Below are 17,051 nucleotides of genomic sequence, written 5' to 3'. Positions count from 1 at the left end.
AGGACGAAACTCCGGGTGTGACAATTATCATTAATAATAAAATAATTATTAACTATATTTTCTTAATAAAATAAGTAGTCAAATACACAAATAACATTTGAGGAGGACCGTACATATATTTTGTTGTTCTAATTAAAATATCACAACTTATCAAAATGAGCTACTCCATTGAAGATGTAATAACAATATAGCTTAGAAATCATGAAAGGTTCTTAATTTATCCTTGTATATTGTTTTAATGAAGGTCGATATATGTTTTGTCGGATAGGGGCCGTCTAATTGTCCCCACAGAAGTAACATAACTATACTACTACTACATGACAAGTAGTTCAATTCGAACCTCTGGAAAAAAGTACTACCTAATTCCTTCGAAAAAACGGCTGTCTCGGGGCTTCAGGAAGAGGTCGACTTTCACCGTTTTCACCAAAAAAGGGAAATGTCATATTTATAAAAAAAATAATTTGTAATTAAAAATATTTATATGTTTTATTAGTGATCTAGAAGCAAATATTGAAAAATAAATTATGATAAAAAATTAAAATCAACTCTAAATTAAAAGATAAATTAAATTTTAGCTTATAAGCATAAGCATAAGCGAAAAGATTAGGGTGCCAATATTCAATAGATAGGAGTAGAGATTTAAGAAAACACACCTAATTAGCATTTAATTGCAATGTTAGTTCGACAAATCACGATCGTTGGCGTGTCATGTGATATATATGTAGTTATAAGTCAAAGTAGATACCATTATATATATGTTTGGGCACATAACTTATGGCAAGCATGCAATGAATTTTCTTACATCATCAATTTTGTTAGGCTGGCTAAGCAGCAGCGATGAACCTATGATAGGTGTATTAATTTACCCATCAGGATTTGAATTCTACTGCCGATGAATAAATATTACATATATGTAGCTGCTTTTAATAAGATTTTAGTAAGCAAGTTGCCGTTGGATTTCATCCTTATACTCATGTAGTTGGCTAAGAATTAAATGTTTTCCCATGAACAAAATTCTTGGAAAGAGTTATATTTCCTAGCTATCTATATTGGTAGTGTCAAATCTAGTGTTAGAATTTTATATTTTAATATGGAGATAGTAGTAGTTTATTTTTTATTTTAGATTTCCGTAATTATACGTACAAATTGTATAAGCAGTACTGCGTCCCATGCAACGAGCTATTAAGTCCGTTTCATATAACAAGATATTGTTACATACATAAACACATATATATTGATATATAAATAAATATAAGTAGCGCCAAAACATTTTATAATGTGAAAAGAAGTGAGTATAATCTATAGGAGATTTTATCTTCAAAGTTATATATAGAAAAAATAGTCAAAAATAGAAAAGAATTGCCTTCACCTATATGAACACCTCCAGTCTCCACGCACACGCCAGTAGATATTCAGACACACACCTTCTATCAAAACTTGGGGGAGACAAAAATATCCGAATAATAAGCATCGAGATTATTCAAGAATCACCATGTGCGGAGGAGCAGTGATCCCCAACGACGACGACAAACCGCCGGTGCCGGCGGCGTTGAGGCGGCACGCCGGCCAACTTCGCCCGGAATTATGGGACGCCAAGAAGAAGAAGAAGAAACGCGGCGATGACGAGATCCAGTGGGAAGCCGCCTTCCTGGAGTTCGTTGTCGCTGGCGACGACGACGACGACGGCGTTGCCATGTTCCCGCCTTCATGTGCGGCGACGGCAGAGGCTGCGGTTGCACCGGCGGTGGAGAGGCCGCGCCGGCGGCGGGTGAGGCGGAGCTACCCGTACCGCGGCGTCCGGCAGCGGCCGTGGGGGCGGTGGGCATCGGAGATCCGCGACCCCGTCAAGGGCGCCCGTGTCTGGCTCGGCAGCTTCGACACCGCCGTGGACGCCGCCCGCGCCTACGACGCCGAGGCGCGGCGGATCCACGGCCAGAAGGCAAGGACCAACTTCCCGCCCGACGACGATCCTCCGCCGGCGCCGGCCAGAGATCACCATGGGACGTCGACGACGACGATGGCGATGCCTTATCTCGACGGCATGCCACTTTGCTTCCTGCCCAACGACGATGCCGTGGCCGACGGAAAAAGCCCGGCGTCGGCGGCGCCGTCCGCGACGTCGACGGTGTCGTCGTCGGAGTCCTCCGACGAGCTTATACTACTGGAGTGCTGCTCGGACGACGTGATGGACAGCCTCCTCGCCGGCTTCGACGTGGCCAGCAACATGGACATCTGGAGCATGAGCAACATAATCCACTCCCCGAGCTGAGATCTTGGTAGGGCTTCTCCTCGATAAATCGAATTAAAGTTTTTTTTCCTTCCATAAAATACTCTAGTTCTCAAATAATTAATCAAATATATATCCACCTAATTAACCTTAACTAGTTCCTTCTAAGAATTAGAAATATACGCACTTGTCTTTTCTCTTATGTTTATACTTAGAAGATAAAATTAAATTTTAAAAATTAAATTTATTGTTTATTTTAGGGTTTTATCATAGTTTATTTTTAGCATTTACTTTCATATCGCTAAAACACGTTATAAAAGTCCAAGAAGTCCTTTTATTATGCTTGTAACAAGCAAAAAGATAGGGTTGTTCCTTTTTGTCAAAAAGTTCTTGATACAACTATGAGCCAACAGATGTATACTAGAAATCTAGAATCAATGGTGAGGGCATTTTTTTAATAGAGCTTAAGATGGAACCAAAGTTGTCATATTTTTTATTATTGATACTTCTACATTCTACCACAATATTGTTATCTGCTGATCATACTTTGTCAAAATCAGTAAAATGTCCCTCATACTAATTAAATTCCCTGTTGCATTCGGCGGATTAATAGTAGTATTCTAATTGTCTAATCTAGCTTATTAATTTTTATTTTCTTCTCTTCATCGCAGAAGGGAAGAAGCCACAAGCAGCCACATGAGCCATCCTCCTTGGTTAATCAGCAGCACGCTCGGCTAATTAATCAGAAATTGTGAACTACAAGAGAAGTAGTACTAGCTTAGCAGGAATAAAATATGGATGCATGTGTGCAGTACTGTTGCACTACTGCAGTGTAGCAAGTTCGGTCACTGTTAAGTTGTCTAGGCTTCCATGTATCTGCTGCTACATAGGTATACGTAGATATGTATGATGATGGCATTCTATGCCGTGTTCGATGAATGTAAATATCCTTATATTGCTTTTTCTGAAAAAAAAATTATATATATATATGGATATGTTCGCATGTCTCTCGCTCATCTTTTTAAAAGAAATAGTCATACTACTACTACTACTACTATTATTATTATTATTATTATTATTATTATTATTATTATTATTATTATTATTATTATTATTATTATTATTATTATTATTATTACTACTACGACGAACAAGTTCAAGTGAATAAACCCTAGCTACTACATCGCCAGACTGATTAATTACATGAACGAAACAAACCATCGGTTTGCTAAACAGATTTCCACTGAATTTATTGTTGAATCAGAGAAGCAAGTGCTCAACCCAAACAACAAACGCTCTATGGATACTATATACTGACCTCATCCATCTCCTACATCGTCACACACACAATCGATTATTTGTCTCCCAAAACAAACATAAATGTTCCACCAAACCACATGCTAGTGCATGAGGCCTCATGTCTTCTCATCCAACTTCACAACCCATATAGTATCGGCGTCACCACCATAACCACCATCACTATGAGATACTGTAAATTGTTTTGTTTTCTTTCTGGCCTTTTTCCCGATATTTTATGTTTTGTTGCCTAACTATTTCCCCCTAAAATTCCAGTCTTGAAATTTTTTTAGCTACGTGATTAAATATTACAAGTGTTCCCTTGATTTTTGTTGTGTCTTTTTCAGGGGTCGGTTGGAATGAGAGTGAGACCTGTGGGCTAGTGGCCTCGCCCTTACCTGTCTAGTTGCCATTCTGGCCCATTTATTTCCCTTTTCAACATTTTTCCTAGAACGGTAGAGGGGACAAATAATTTCAGGAAATATATCTATCAAGTAGTTTGAGTCATCAAAACAACTACTTTCTCTTATTTATTTTATATGACGTCATTGATTTTTATGTTCACATTTGACCATTTGTTTTATTTAAAAAATTATATAACTATTAATTATTTTTTATAATTTGATTCTTTTTATTATAGAAAATTTAAGTATGACTTATAATTTTACATATTTGGATAAAAATTTTGAATAATATAAACGGTTAAACGCAGATATAAAAATCAACGGTGTCATATAAAAACGATGTGCATGAGATAATGATAGATAAGTTTGGTAGAATTGGTGTGTGAGCAACATACATATGTAGCTAAACTGCTTAGCACAACTTGCTCTGGTTTATCAACTACTATCTACTCCGTAGTAATTAACGTGCTGGTAAACCATTTTCAAGACGGAACATTCTTCCATTTACCGATTGATGACGTTTTCCCCTGTCTCAACCAATCACTTTAATTTTTACCATTAGATCAGCATCCAATAACTTAGTTTTTTTAATGCTTAAGCCTCCATCTCAAAATATAATGCACGTAAGCCAAAAATCTCATGTATTTTACGAGAAAGTTATCACTGCACAAGTCTAATATATTGATCAGAACAAAAGGGATCAGAAGACTACCAAATATCCGAAATTGTTTCTTTGAGAAAAGAACTAATAAACAGTACTTCGTTCTAATTGGTTGACCAATATCAACCACAAGATCGTCGTGGTGGAGCCCACCTCTGATCCAAGTTGTGTGGGACCAGATCACCGAACAACCACGAAAAAGATACGTCTCATGTGGGGCCAAGCTGCCTAGCTGTGCAGCATTTATCCTCATCAGCATGTTGCACAACTTGTAATTTATAAATCCATACACTAATTTAGGTTGTGTTCGGTACTCCTAATATATTATTATATAATTAATTAACAATTAATTACAAAAAATAAGAAATGGGTTAATATGTTTTTAATGTAATTTTTATAAATAATTTCGTAAAAAACGTAACATTTAGCAGGTTAGAAAACATGTGCGTAAAAAAAATCTAGCTTACATAGCTCACCGAAAGAACGCGGCCTTAATCATACTACTAATTTTCAAACAAAACACGCTTACGCAAGCCATGACAATTCTTTAACATGATGATCACTTTGTCTTGTAAGTTGTAATTTTTCAGGAAATATCTATATAGCTAGGCTGAATAGTCGTCCAGAGATATACATGCATAAGTGTGAAGCCCATCAGTCGAGGAACCAAACAGGGCTCGACCAAGAAAAAGATATGCCAGCTAGCTAATTAACCCTAGCCTGCATCACTGTCAACATGTTGCACAACTTGCAGGTATTCATCCACTAGCTAGATTCCAAGTCATGAACATAATCTTGACGTGTAAGTTTGTGTTGATGACCGGCGAAACTTTGCAGTGTTGAGTTTTCCAGGCTTGTTATTAATTTCTGGCAAGCGCTCATAAGATTATGAGTTCGTACTTATGGTTATAAGCTAAAAATTTGGATTTTCAATTTTAAATTTAGAGTTAAATTAAATGTTTTTCATCGTATTTTATTTTTCAGTGATATCTTTTAGATTACTAATAACACGTATATAAAATCTTTATTCGTAAATTGTTTTTTGTTTACAAATATATTGTTTGGTTTTTTCCCTGAAAAGCTAAATGATCCCTAAGACAGTGTCTAGATAGCGGAGATTGAATATTTGATTGATTATTTAATATTTATGATAGAGCATTTGATGGTATAAACAACTAAATTAACTACTACAAAATGAAAATATTGCTTTAGAATTATTAGAAGAGGAGCTTTTGTACATATATTTTTACACAAAATACATTGTTTAAGAGTTTGGAAAGTGTTTCCATAAAAATCTAAACACCCTAGTAAAACTAGAACGCAGCCTAAAGTCACTGTATGAACCTTGTATATAGGGGTGGTTGTGTGGGTTTTTGATGAAAAATGTCAAACGATATTTTACAAACAACAATAAATTTGTAAAAAAATATATATATTCTTAACTATCTAAAAGTCAATGTTATCACATGGAAACTAGAAACGTTCAAAGATAGACCTTCTATAGCAAATGTTATTGAATCAAAGATAGAATTTTTATACCAAACGTCACGTCTAGTTAAATTCGCACGTGCCCTACGTACTGGCCATTTTGGTTTGTTACCCTACCGAAATTGTGGTAGCTATGGTAGCAAACCAAACTCCCCTATAAGGTATATGCTCTACCAAGAAAATTTAGTATTACAAACATATTACTCTATATAAATAGTCACATTTTTTTGTACCAACAATCCAAATCCATTCTTCCAATATCGTGCAACCGAAAAATATTTTGTCTCCCTTGGTTTCTTGTATTGTATATATTATCACCGATATATGCATGTAATATAATTAAGGGTTAATTAGATACATGCCATTATAATTTTGCCAGTTTTGAAATATGCCATTACAATTCGACTAATTGTGAATATGCCATTATAATTTTAAAACTATTTCAGATATGCTATTTTTGGACCAAATTGTCCTTTGCACATGCCAAAGTCACAGTAAACAATAGATGGGTAATATGGTCCAAAAAATACACCGAAAGGGTATGGAGTGGCATATTTCTAATAGTTCTAAAATTATGATGGCATCCTTACAATTAGTAGAATTGTAATAGTATATTTCAAAACTTGTAAATTTATAATGGCATGGATCTAATTAACCCTATAATTAAACCTCGGACATTATATTTTGAAAAGAAGGTATCCCTCCAATTATTTATGTATACAAGAACATGAATTCCAGTTAGTATCCATATTCGAACATTGATGCATGGCTCCTTAAAACATAGGATCGATAAAATAGAGAAATGGAGAAACATAGGATTTTGATACAATTCAAGTGTAAAACAGATAATTACAAAATACAGTGAAAATATAGGCATAGTTCTTTTACTAGACTGCTTGGGAAATGCAGAAATTAGACGAGAGAGATAGACTCATGCAAAGGAAATTTTCTTCAAAATATGTATCCATTGTGCCATTCCTTTGGAAATTTTTAGGATTTTGGAAACTCCAATCTATTTTGAGCTACATAGAAAAACTCTTGTACGACTTAAATCCGACACAAATCATTTGATTTAAACGAGGCCTTAATTTCGGGAGGTCAAGGGCCCGCTCAATTTGTAGAATTTGGATCCTATAAAAGAATTTCCTATTTGGCCCTTTGAAACAAAGGGTTTGGATTCAAATGATCCTATGAATTTCTTGTGGAATACAGCATAACAGGAAGAGATTTTGGAGAAAAGTTAGCATGAGTTTGAACCTTTTCAGAACTCTTCTGTGTCATTAACTCTACCAATTTATGTGTTTTTCATGTAATCCAATCAAACAGCTATTTTTATGTTATGAATCCTTTGGTTTACTATTGCATTCCTGGTAAAGTCCTATGCCGGTGAAATGGGCCCGGGGTTGCCCCTGCGAGTGTGGCGCGAGGCAGCTGTGTGCCCAAGAATTCTCACAATGGGGGTTGGGCCCAAGAGACACGCGCCCTCTTAAGAAATCCCTAGGGAAGCCGCCAGGACAAGGGGTCATGGTCGGCCCGCCCCGACCCCCAGCGTGTCCCGGACTGCCGCAAGGTCCACACATCAGGAAGTGGAGCACACCCCTGAGATTTGACCTTCGCATACAATGCGATGGGAGAGTACCTGGAGCGTGCATCACCCGCGTGGCAGAAAAAGACGTGTGTCTTCCCCGCACTTGATGAGGGCAGGCACGCGAGCGTCCCTGGTGGCGCCTTCCGCAGAAAAAGAGGCGCAGAGTGGCAGGTACCTTTGGCAGCGCTGGCATGCCACGCCCTTGCCAGGATGCCAACCCTCGTCCTATCACGGTCGCATCTATTGCAACTGGCAACCTGCGGGAGGGAGGAGGGCAGCTGCCCCGTTGCTTGGAACAGTCGCCCACCTGTAAGATGGGACTCTGACCAATGGGATCTAGCAGGGGAGGCATGGCCACCCCCTCCACCTACCCTCTGACGGACCAAGACCGACATGACGGCCATAGATCTCCGCATTGCCAAGTAGCAGCATGATGATGGTCTACTTGTCAGTAGTTGGTAGGACTGTGACGATTGTGGTAACCCCTTACTACTATAAAAGGAGGTCTCATCCATCTAGAATAGAATCCGATCTGATCCCGGTTGATAGACAAGCGGTACCTTCCCAAAGCTTGTACTCACTTTTCCTTAGTGACCAAGCGGCAGGAGTAGGGTATTATGTCTTGCAACGGTCCGAACCTATATAACTCTTCGTGTTTCATTCCTTCACAGGAACCCTAACCTTGGATCCCTGGGCCGAACCAAAAAAAAGGTTCGTCGAACTCCTGCTCGAGAAGTTTGCACTCCGACATCCAATATTTTCCGTATTCATATGTTTTTCGTAATGACGTATTTTAAAGGACATGAAACTGTTAATGAACATGGCCACAAGCCAAGAATGGCAGGTTATATGGTCAACTTATAAAGCCACTTTACTTGACAGAAGTTTCGGCGCTACAAAATATCTCAAGTTCCCCTCAGCATACCTTCCTCCTGTCATCATGCATGCGTCATGCTTTCTGGAAAGGTGACAGCAGTAAAATCAAGGGTGTTTAGTTGCGACAAACTCTGCCATGCATGCCAAATATTTCAAAAAATAATTTGTAACTCATTTGTTTTCAAAAAAATTGTCATGTCAAATTATATGGTTTGGCTAAGGCCGTGTTCAGTTTGCAATTAGTTTTTAAAAAACATCACATCAAATATACGGACACACATTTAAAGTATTAAACGTAGTCTAATTATAAAACAAATTACATATTCCACCAAGAAACTACGAGAGGAATCTTTCGAGCCTAAGTAATCTGCATTTGAACGTGTGGGTTACTGTAGCACTTATGTCTAATCATGTACTAATTAGGCTCAAAAGATTCATCTTACGATTTCCCCCACAACTGTGTAATTAGTTTTAATGTTCATATATATTTAATGCTCCATTTAGTTGTCTAAAAATTCGATGTGATGTTTTCAGAAACTTTTTGGAAACTAAACAGGGCGTAGCATCCAGTATGGATAAAAATTTATAAGCAATATCTAAGCAAGCACATTTGCCAAAATATTGCCATTGCTAAAAAAAATACAAGCCAAACAATGACAGAGAAATAAACAACACAAGTTCCACGTCACGGCCGCCCATTCCATAAATTAGCAAAATGAATCTATTTAGGTCAGGGCGTTAGTTGATGTCTATACTAACATAAGTGCCAGTAGTAGTTTAATTAGCATGTTCTTTTCTTGAAGCAATTGGATTCTTAAAGCTTGAAAGCACTTTTTCATTTTTTTTAAACGGGGTGAGTTTTGCAAAAAAAAAACAGAGAGACAAAGGAAGTGAGAGAACTTTTTTCATAATCACTTTTATGAAAAAATTTTCAAATGAAATTTCTCACATCTATACATTTATTTATAACCTCGAAAAACTATAATAATATCTTACCCATGACCACTTCTAAGGTATGGCCTCCTTATGATACCGATGTTCTAGGGCCATCTTTTGGCTTTTAAAAAAACGACAAACGATATATTTGCATATAGAAAATAATTTGTGGATAAAAGTTTTATATATGTAGTTTTAGTTATCTAAAAGAAAAGACTAAAATAAACCATAACAAAAAAATCTCAAATCAACTCTAAATTCAAAACTAAAAATTTAAATTTGACTCATAAGCATAAGTGAAAAGATAATGCCATAGTTTAGTTATTTATCACAAGCTCGTGATTAAGTAGGCTTTAGGTATTGCAAACCTGAAAAATAACCTATTAGTTTATTATTATTTTTCAGAAACTACAATGTATAATTTAAATACATTATTTAGCGGTTAAAAAGTTTGCTTAGGAAAAATTAATGATGGATGCCAAGACTACTATTTCTTCCGTATTTTAATCGATGACGCTTTTAATTTATACCACACGTTTGTGCATCATTTTACTCAAAAAAAATGTACAAATATTTAAAAAAATATTAATTTAATTTAAATACACATGCTTTGTTACGGAGAAATATGAATTATATGCATGCTAGTATTGTTTGGAATTTGTACTTTAGAGATAAAAAATAGAAGCAATGTATAGAAATATATTGAAATATTTTTATGTGCATAGAAAATTAGATGGTAAGACCATGTATAATATAGTTAGTAGATAGCGATTTACTTATGCCACGGTTACATATATCTAGAAGATAAGTTATAATTATAATAGTTTGATAATAAATCCAACCACAATAAAATAAATGATAATTACATAAGTACTAATATTAAAATAAGACTAATAGTTAAATATATATATATATATATATATATATATATATGTTGAAATCGTCAATTAAAATACCTCCAATGGAAAGGCAGTACTTTTAGGGTCGAAAAAAAATAAAGAAAAAGAAAAAATTGGCTCTAGACCCCAGGAGGGCCTACCACGAGCAAGTAGAGTAGCACAGCCGCGAAAAAGATCCAGCATCGCGCGTGCGGGCCCCATGCATGCTGACCTTGGGCCGACGACAGCCACAGGATGGAACTGGCACAGGCCGTGGTGGGCCCCACCTGGAAATAAAAAATGCGTCGGCATCAGAAAAATCTACAGGTTCGGTGCACTTGGCGTGTGTTCTCCCCACTTGCCTCTCTGCCACATAATTACTCTATTTATTTTATAAATCTATTCAAGGCTACTATTAGAATATCATTTGCTTTTTCAGAGCCTAAAATATTTTTGTCACCTCCTTTTTTAAAATCTTAATGCAAGAGAAATGAAGTTTTGGAGTGGGACGAGGAAGATGGGTTAGAAATAAGACCTTCTTCCATAATGGAGGTACTTCATCCGTCCCAAAACAAATTAATTTTTTTAGTTTTTAGATACAATATTTAATTATTCGCCTTATTAAAAAACTTACAATTAATAATTTTATTTTTATTAGATAATAAAACATTAATAATATTTTATGTGCGAATAATTTATTTTGATTTTTTAATTTTTTTCAAATAGGACAGATGCTTAAATGCTCGATATAAAAATCGAAAAATTAGTTTTTTTAAATGGAGGGAGTAGCGCTTTAGTTCAATTAATTAGTAATTAAGCTAGTGGGCTACTAGAAGGCCATAATAGGCTCTGTGTACGCTTCTGATAAAGTAGCAGCTGCCACTATGCCAGCCGCCAGGTGCATGCATCGCCCGCCCTTCCTTGCAAGTTGCAACATTCACAAACGCTCCATCTACTGTCTAATCCCTCCGTCTCACAGCAAATTAGGTTCTCATTTATACAAGAAAATTAGAGAAATTGCACTGTTTTCTTTGAAATTCCTGTAAATTCGTGTGAAACGAAGAGGCCCTTAACTTTTCGGTTTTTGTGTCGAGCATTTGACTATTCATCTTATTTGAAAAAAATTAAGAAATTAAAAAAAATAGTCACACATAAATTATTATTTATGTTTTATCATCTAATAAAAATAAAATTATTAATCGTAAACATTTTTTAATTAGACAAAAAATTAAACATTGTATCTAAAAACTGAAAAATTGATTTATTTTGTGACGGAGGGAGTAGCTACCTAGAGCAAGCTAGGCTAATAATATATTGTCTCCGTCCTATAATAATTTCATTTTCTCGATTTCTGTGTCCAAAACTTTCACCATTCATTTTATTTTAAAAATTTGTATAAAAACTTAAAAAAATAATCACGCATAAAGTACAATTCATATTTTATCATCTAGTAACAATAAAAAATATTAGTCATAAAAATATTTTAATAAGACGAATAGTCAAAATATTGTATCTAATATCTAGAAAATGAACTTAATATGGGACGGAGATAGTAGCCTGCAAGTTGGCTATAAGAATCCTTGTAGCCTCTCAGACCACTCATATAGTAGTTAGCTATTTATAATTAAATCATGGCCCACTTGTCTCTCTCATAGAGTTTCTTGATTCTTGTACCAGAACTGGCAATAAGCTTGTAGCCGTTTCTTCTCTTTCCTTCTATCTTTTCCTCACTTCAGCATTTAGATGACTTATAGCCTGCTATTATACTTTGGCCGCGTTGGGCATACCCACAAGATAACTAAGCTACTCTCGTTTTCCGCGCGCACGCTTCCCAAACTGCTAAACGGTGTATTTTTTGTAAAAAATTTCTATAGGAAAGTTGTTCTAAAAAATCATATTAATCTAGTTTATTTTTTTTTAATATGCTAATCTATTACTACGTTTTCCGTGCAGGCATAAGTTAACTTCCCCTTTACCGAACGGGGTCTTTCTCTTCCATGCATGTTAAATAAACATTAGAGCTGTACTATGATGCTTCATGCACACACAGTGAGGTCCGATTCACTTTTGTCTTTTTTTCCGTAGTTGTAATGTAAAATAATTAATATCAACTTTATCTATCAAATTAAGCTAAATGGATTTCTTTTCCATAGCACTCATGGGCACAGATGGAGGCGCCCTCATCATTCAACTTTTTCACCAAAAAAAGTTAAACTGTATATTTATAAATAAAATATAATTTATAAATAAAAGTATTACATATGTTTACTTAACTATGTTGAAATGAAAATTATGATGAAAACCCCAAAAATTAACTCCGATTTTAAATTTAAAGTTTTAAATTTTGACGTAAGAGGGGGTGATAGCCTCTGATCGAGTATGCCACTCGGCATTGCTACCGTCGTCTGAGCTTATCTTTGGCTCCGTCACTACGGATTGAGATGGAGGAATTAATCAGAGAAACTAGAGAGGGTTGCATCTTGCAACGGGGAAAATCAAAAAAATAAAAATAAAGTGACTATATACTTGAATTGCATGAACCATATACTCCAATCCAAACATTAACATGTCGTACTTAACCACCTAAAATATAAAGGTTTAAATAACCACATGCATAGCTGTGCATGTTGTCTATCAACGTCTTAAACATAAATAGATTGCCCTACTTAACCACCAAGTAGAGTTCGACGATTTAAATAAGCACCTATATAGTGCTTTTTTTTAATAAAGTCTACGCAAATGATGTGGTTGCTGTTGAATTTCCACTCAAATTTTGTCATGTTTTATTCTAGAATTCCATAGAAGTAAATAAGATAATTATAAACAGGATGATTCATTTCTACTGCTAACATTTAGGCCGTGTTCGGCCATGCCATAAGTTAACTAAGTCTCACTCGTTTTCCACACGCATACTTTCCGAACTGCTAAACGATATATTTTTTTAAAAAAATTTATAGAAAAGTTGTTTTAAAAAATCATATTAATATATTTTATATTTTTTAATAATTAATAATTAATTAATCATGTACTAATCTGTTACTACGTTTTCTATGCCAGGGCATAACGAGCCCCTAGTAACATACTTCGTCCCAAAATAAACCAATTTCTACGTTTTTGATTGATTTTTTGACTCTTCGTCTTATTTGAATTTTTTTATGATTAATATTTTTATTGTTATTACATGATAAAATATGAATAGTACTTTGCATGTGATATTTTTTTTAATTTTTTAATAAACTCTTCAAATAAGACGAATGGTCAAACGCTAACTCAGGAACCTGTTTTTTCTGGGACGGAGTAGTACGAAATAATAACATAGTCAGACACATGCAGTAGAGGAAGTAGTCGATCATCCTCAGTACGCCGCAGCAACAGCAGCATAGAGAAGATGAAGCAGAGAAAGCCGAGCAGTAACGACTCACGCGAATGTGTTATGAAGCAGAGAAAGCTTGGATGATGCGGCTAGAAGGAATCTGAGTGTTAAATAAGCCTTTAACCCAAATTCATTCACCAGTTTGAATTCAAGAATTAGAGCGTATTCAATCCAAGTTAACTCATCTTGTCCGTTGCACAATATGCCCACCTTGCCACGCCCACAGCCATGAATGCCTAGGCATTTAGAATGGCAAATGTTAAATGGTAAAAGTTTTGGTGGCAAAAGTTTTAACATTGTATTTTTACAAGTGGTGTTTAGAGGCAGTTCTTGGTAAAAATGAGAAGTGGTCTACGTCCCTATGCACTATTTGGTAAAATTTGCTACTCTAGACTGTCAAATGCAAAGTTGTCATTTTCTTACCTAGTGTTTAGATCTATTTTACCAAAAAGTGTTTTAAAATAATAAAACTTTTGCCATTTTAAAAGACGCTGAACGCCTGGTTGCTCGTCGACTGCAGTTTCTCTCTCTTTAATTCCAACAGTTACCTAGAGCATTCATGGTACAACCATCTACTTTTCAAAAAAGAAAAATTGAATATATATATTGACATATTACTGTCACATTTGTCGTCGGTTGCAGAGGTAAATCAACCGGTATGTCTCAAACATGAAAATTAAGGACCTACAATTGTTACGCAGATCTCTTGGGCCAACAAGGTGTGAAGTCTTGTTGTGAAGTGTAGATTTTGTATTAACAATATTGTAGTCAATGTGACCAGAACCACTCTAGAGATTTATTTGAAGCTCTTTTCATATTTTTAGGATATACAAAGTATTGTTTCGTATACTTTACGGGGTTAGATATATAGACGAACCCTACTAATTTAAAGGGTCAATTAGTATATTCTATTTCTTTAAACTTAACAACTCCTATATTATATATAATAAACATAAAATATATTGAACACATTGCAATAATTAATATTACATTTTTTTTAGATAATAGTTGCTAAAAAAATGACGATCAATGTTTCAAGATAAACATATATATATTTCTGATGGCAAATCTTTTTTTCATATAAACAAAGGCGCATATAAAATAGTAAGCAGATAAGCTATGACATAGTACTGTCGCCACTCGAATTGAGAAGGCTCAAAATAATATAATTATGTCTGCTAGTCCAGCTTTCGCTGCGATTTACAAGGAAAGACAAGCATATTGCAAGCATTGCATCGAGATTATGTGCAAGCATTTACCAGTACTATATATGCCCTTCCATGTCCATAATTTCTTAATTAGAGTTGCATGACAAGGAAAACAAAATATAGCAATTAAAATAGGATCATGCAGTACTAAAGTGTATATTTATTATATATATATATAAAGGAAATTAAATAATTTATTTGCATATGGTGGGTCAACCGTCAAAGAAACCGCGCGAGGATAAGTACACGTTGAATGCAGAATTCACTTTGTTTTGGAAGATAACGAATATAAAAGTATAATGTCTTGATTTTTCCTTGTCGGGTGCCCACAGGAAAGTAAACCAACGTCAGGTTTTCCAGCTCCAGAAGTAATCTGTCAAGCGTAAATTTTGAATTGAAGATTATAATTGAAAGCTTGGTTGTTGGATTTCACATTTTGATTTTTGGGTTAATTTTACTGTTTTCTTTGCCACTTTTGTTTCCCCTCCTCTCCTTTTATGAATTATGATTGCAATGCAAACAAGACAGGAAAAAAATATACCACAAATTTATTCTATCGGACTAGGGATCAGAATCCAAACCTGAAACAAGCTGGACGTAAAGCGTATTTGGCAAAGCTTCAATTTCTCTTTTTTTTTTTTGGCAAATATACTATATAGGTTTGTACGCTAAAATGAAGTTTCGTTCTTAGTGTAAATAAAATGAAGTTTCATTCATAGTGTAAAAAAAGTATATGAGTATGATAGTTACCGCAAATTTTTGTAGACAATAGAATTAATTCGGATCTTTACTTAAAAAAATTAGAGGTTGCAGGACAAATGACTATGGACTACAAAATCACAACTTGAATAGTCTTATCCTACCTTACCTTAAGTATAACTCGAAAATATTTTAAAGCTACATATATTAACTATAACAAGTTTTTGAGTCAAAAGCCTACTCAAATAGGACTAAATATGATGTGTTAGTACTTGAGGTACACACCTCCACCTCCTTTGTTCAAGTAGGGAGAGTTCGAGAAATGTCATTGATAAACGTCCAAGTTTAAAAAGACATCATTAAATACGAGTTTGATGAAATATCATCGTACAAACGACTTTATCGTAGAATATCATTAGTGTTGGTGTTAAGCGACAACATTTCTGAGAAAAGTCATTCAGACGATGACAATTCATGAAACTCGCGTACATTAATTAATGATATTTTTTAGAATTGAACGCTTGTCAACGGTATTTTTTTACTTTTCTCGTGCACTTATGATTACACACGTGAGTACACTTCCTGTAGAAATTTAGTGAAATCTATGAATTTATCTTTGATACACATATAGTATCTGGTATGTAAATATGGTGTGTATGTATAATATGCCCATCCTCCTTTTTTTCACTCTCCTCTATTTATAATTGAGAAAATATGTTGTTCACAACTACCTTTGTCCCAATTCCATAACTTATCGTCGACTTTGTTCAATTTTTTAATATGTCATCAACTTTTATTTAACTTCTATGATATATCATCACCTAGATATCCTCAATTAGTACAATACAATTTTGTTGTAATGACCGAAATACTTCTAGGATGAAAACTACAAAATTTGGTCAACAATTTCAAAATATTATGTTGTAAACATAAGATTGTAAAATCCAAAATTTCATGATGTTTGAAATTTTTTGTCTAAATTTTTTAAGTTATCACCCCTGGGATACTTTAGTCATTAGAAAATAATAGTAATCCCTCTATTTCAAAATATTGGCATATTTTATTTTGTTGGGACAAAGATTTGACCAAATATTACCATGCTAGGACATAATTTTTATGACACAAAATTAATATTATTATATTCGTAGAAAATTTTTTTTTCTTGTTGTTATATTTTTGTGTAATATAAGTGATGTATTAATAGAATAATATTTAGTAAAACTCTTCTCCTGATAAAACAAAATACGTCATATTTTAAAAATGTAGAGGGTATGGTACTAACGGAGGTTATTAGGATGGTGACGGTAAATCGTCCAAGCTAAACAAAAGTTAACGTCATATTATATATTATAGAACTGAACGAATTTAGAGATAAATCATGAAACTGGCCAAAGTCAGTGGTACACATAAAGATATT

At 34.7% G+C, this 17,051-nt stretch overlaps 1 protein-coding gene across 1 annotated transcript; it reads left to right on the top strand.

The window, feature by feature from the left end:
• The first annotated feature begins 1,400 nt into the window (after positions 1-1,400).
• LOC102722046 (ethylene-responsive transcription factor 1-like) lies at positions 1,401-3,228 on the top strand. The gene is made up of 2 exons (XM_040527650.1): positions 1,401-2,276; positions 2,899-3,228. The coding sequence occupies exon 1, from the start codon at positions 1,493-1,495 to the stop codon at positions 2,267-2,269; it is 777 nt and encodes a 258-aa protein (XP_040383584.1). The 5' UTR covers positions 1,401-1,492; the 3' UTR covers positions 2,270-2,276; positions 2,899-3,228.
• Positions 3,229-17,051: the final 13,823 nt, after the last annotated feature.

The sequence above is a fragment of the Oryza brachyantha genome, chromosome 9 (genome assembly GCF_000231095.2).
Source record: "Oryza brachyantha chromosome 9, ObraRS2, whole genome shotgun sequence".
Classification (NCBI taxonomy): Eukaryota; Viridiplantae; Streptophyta; class Magnoliopsida; order Poales; family Poaceae; genus Oryza; species Oryza brachyantha.
Note: the sequence above shows the minus strand (reverse complement) of the source record. Positions and strands in the feature narration are given on the sequence as shown.

Bases quoted from the DNA above. Each gene is read 5' to 3' on its own strand.
- LOC102722046 (XM_040527650.1), top strand. From the start codon at position 1,493: ATGTGCGGAGGAGCAGTGATCCCCAACGACGACGACAAACCGCCGGTG.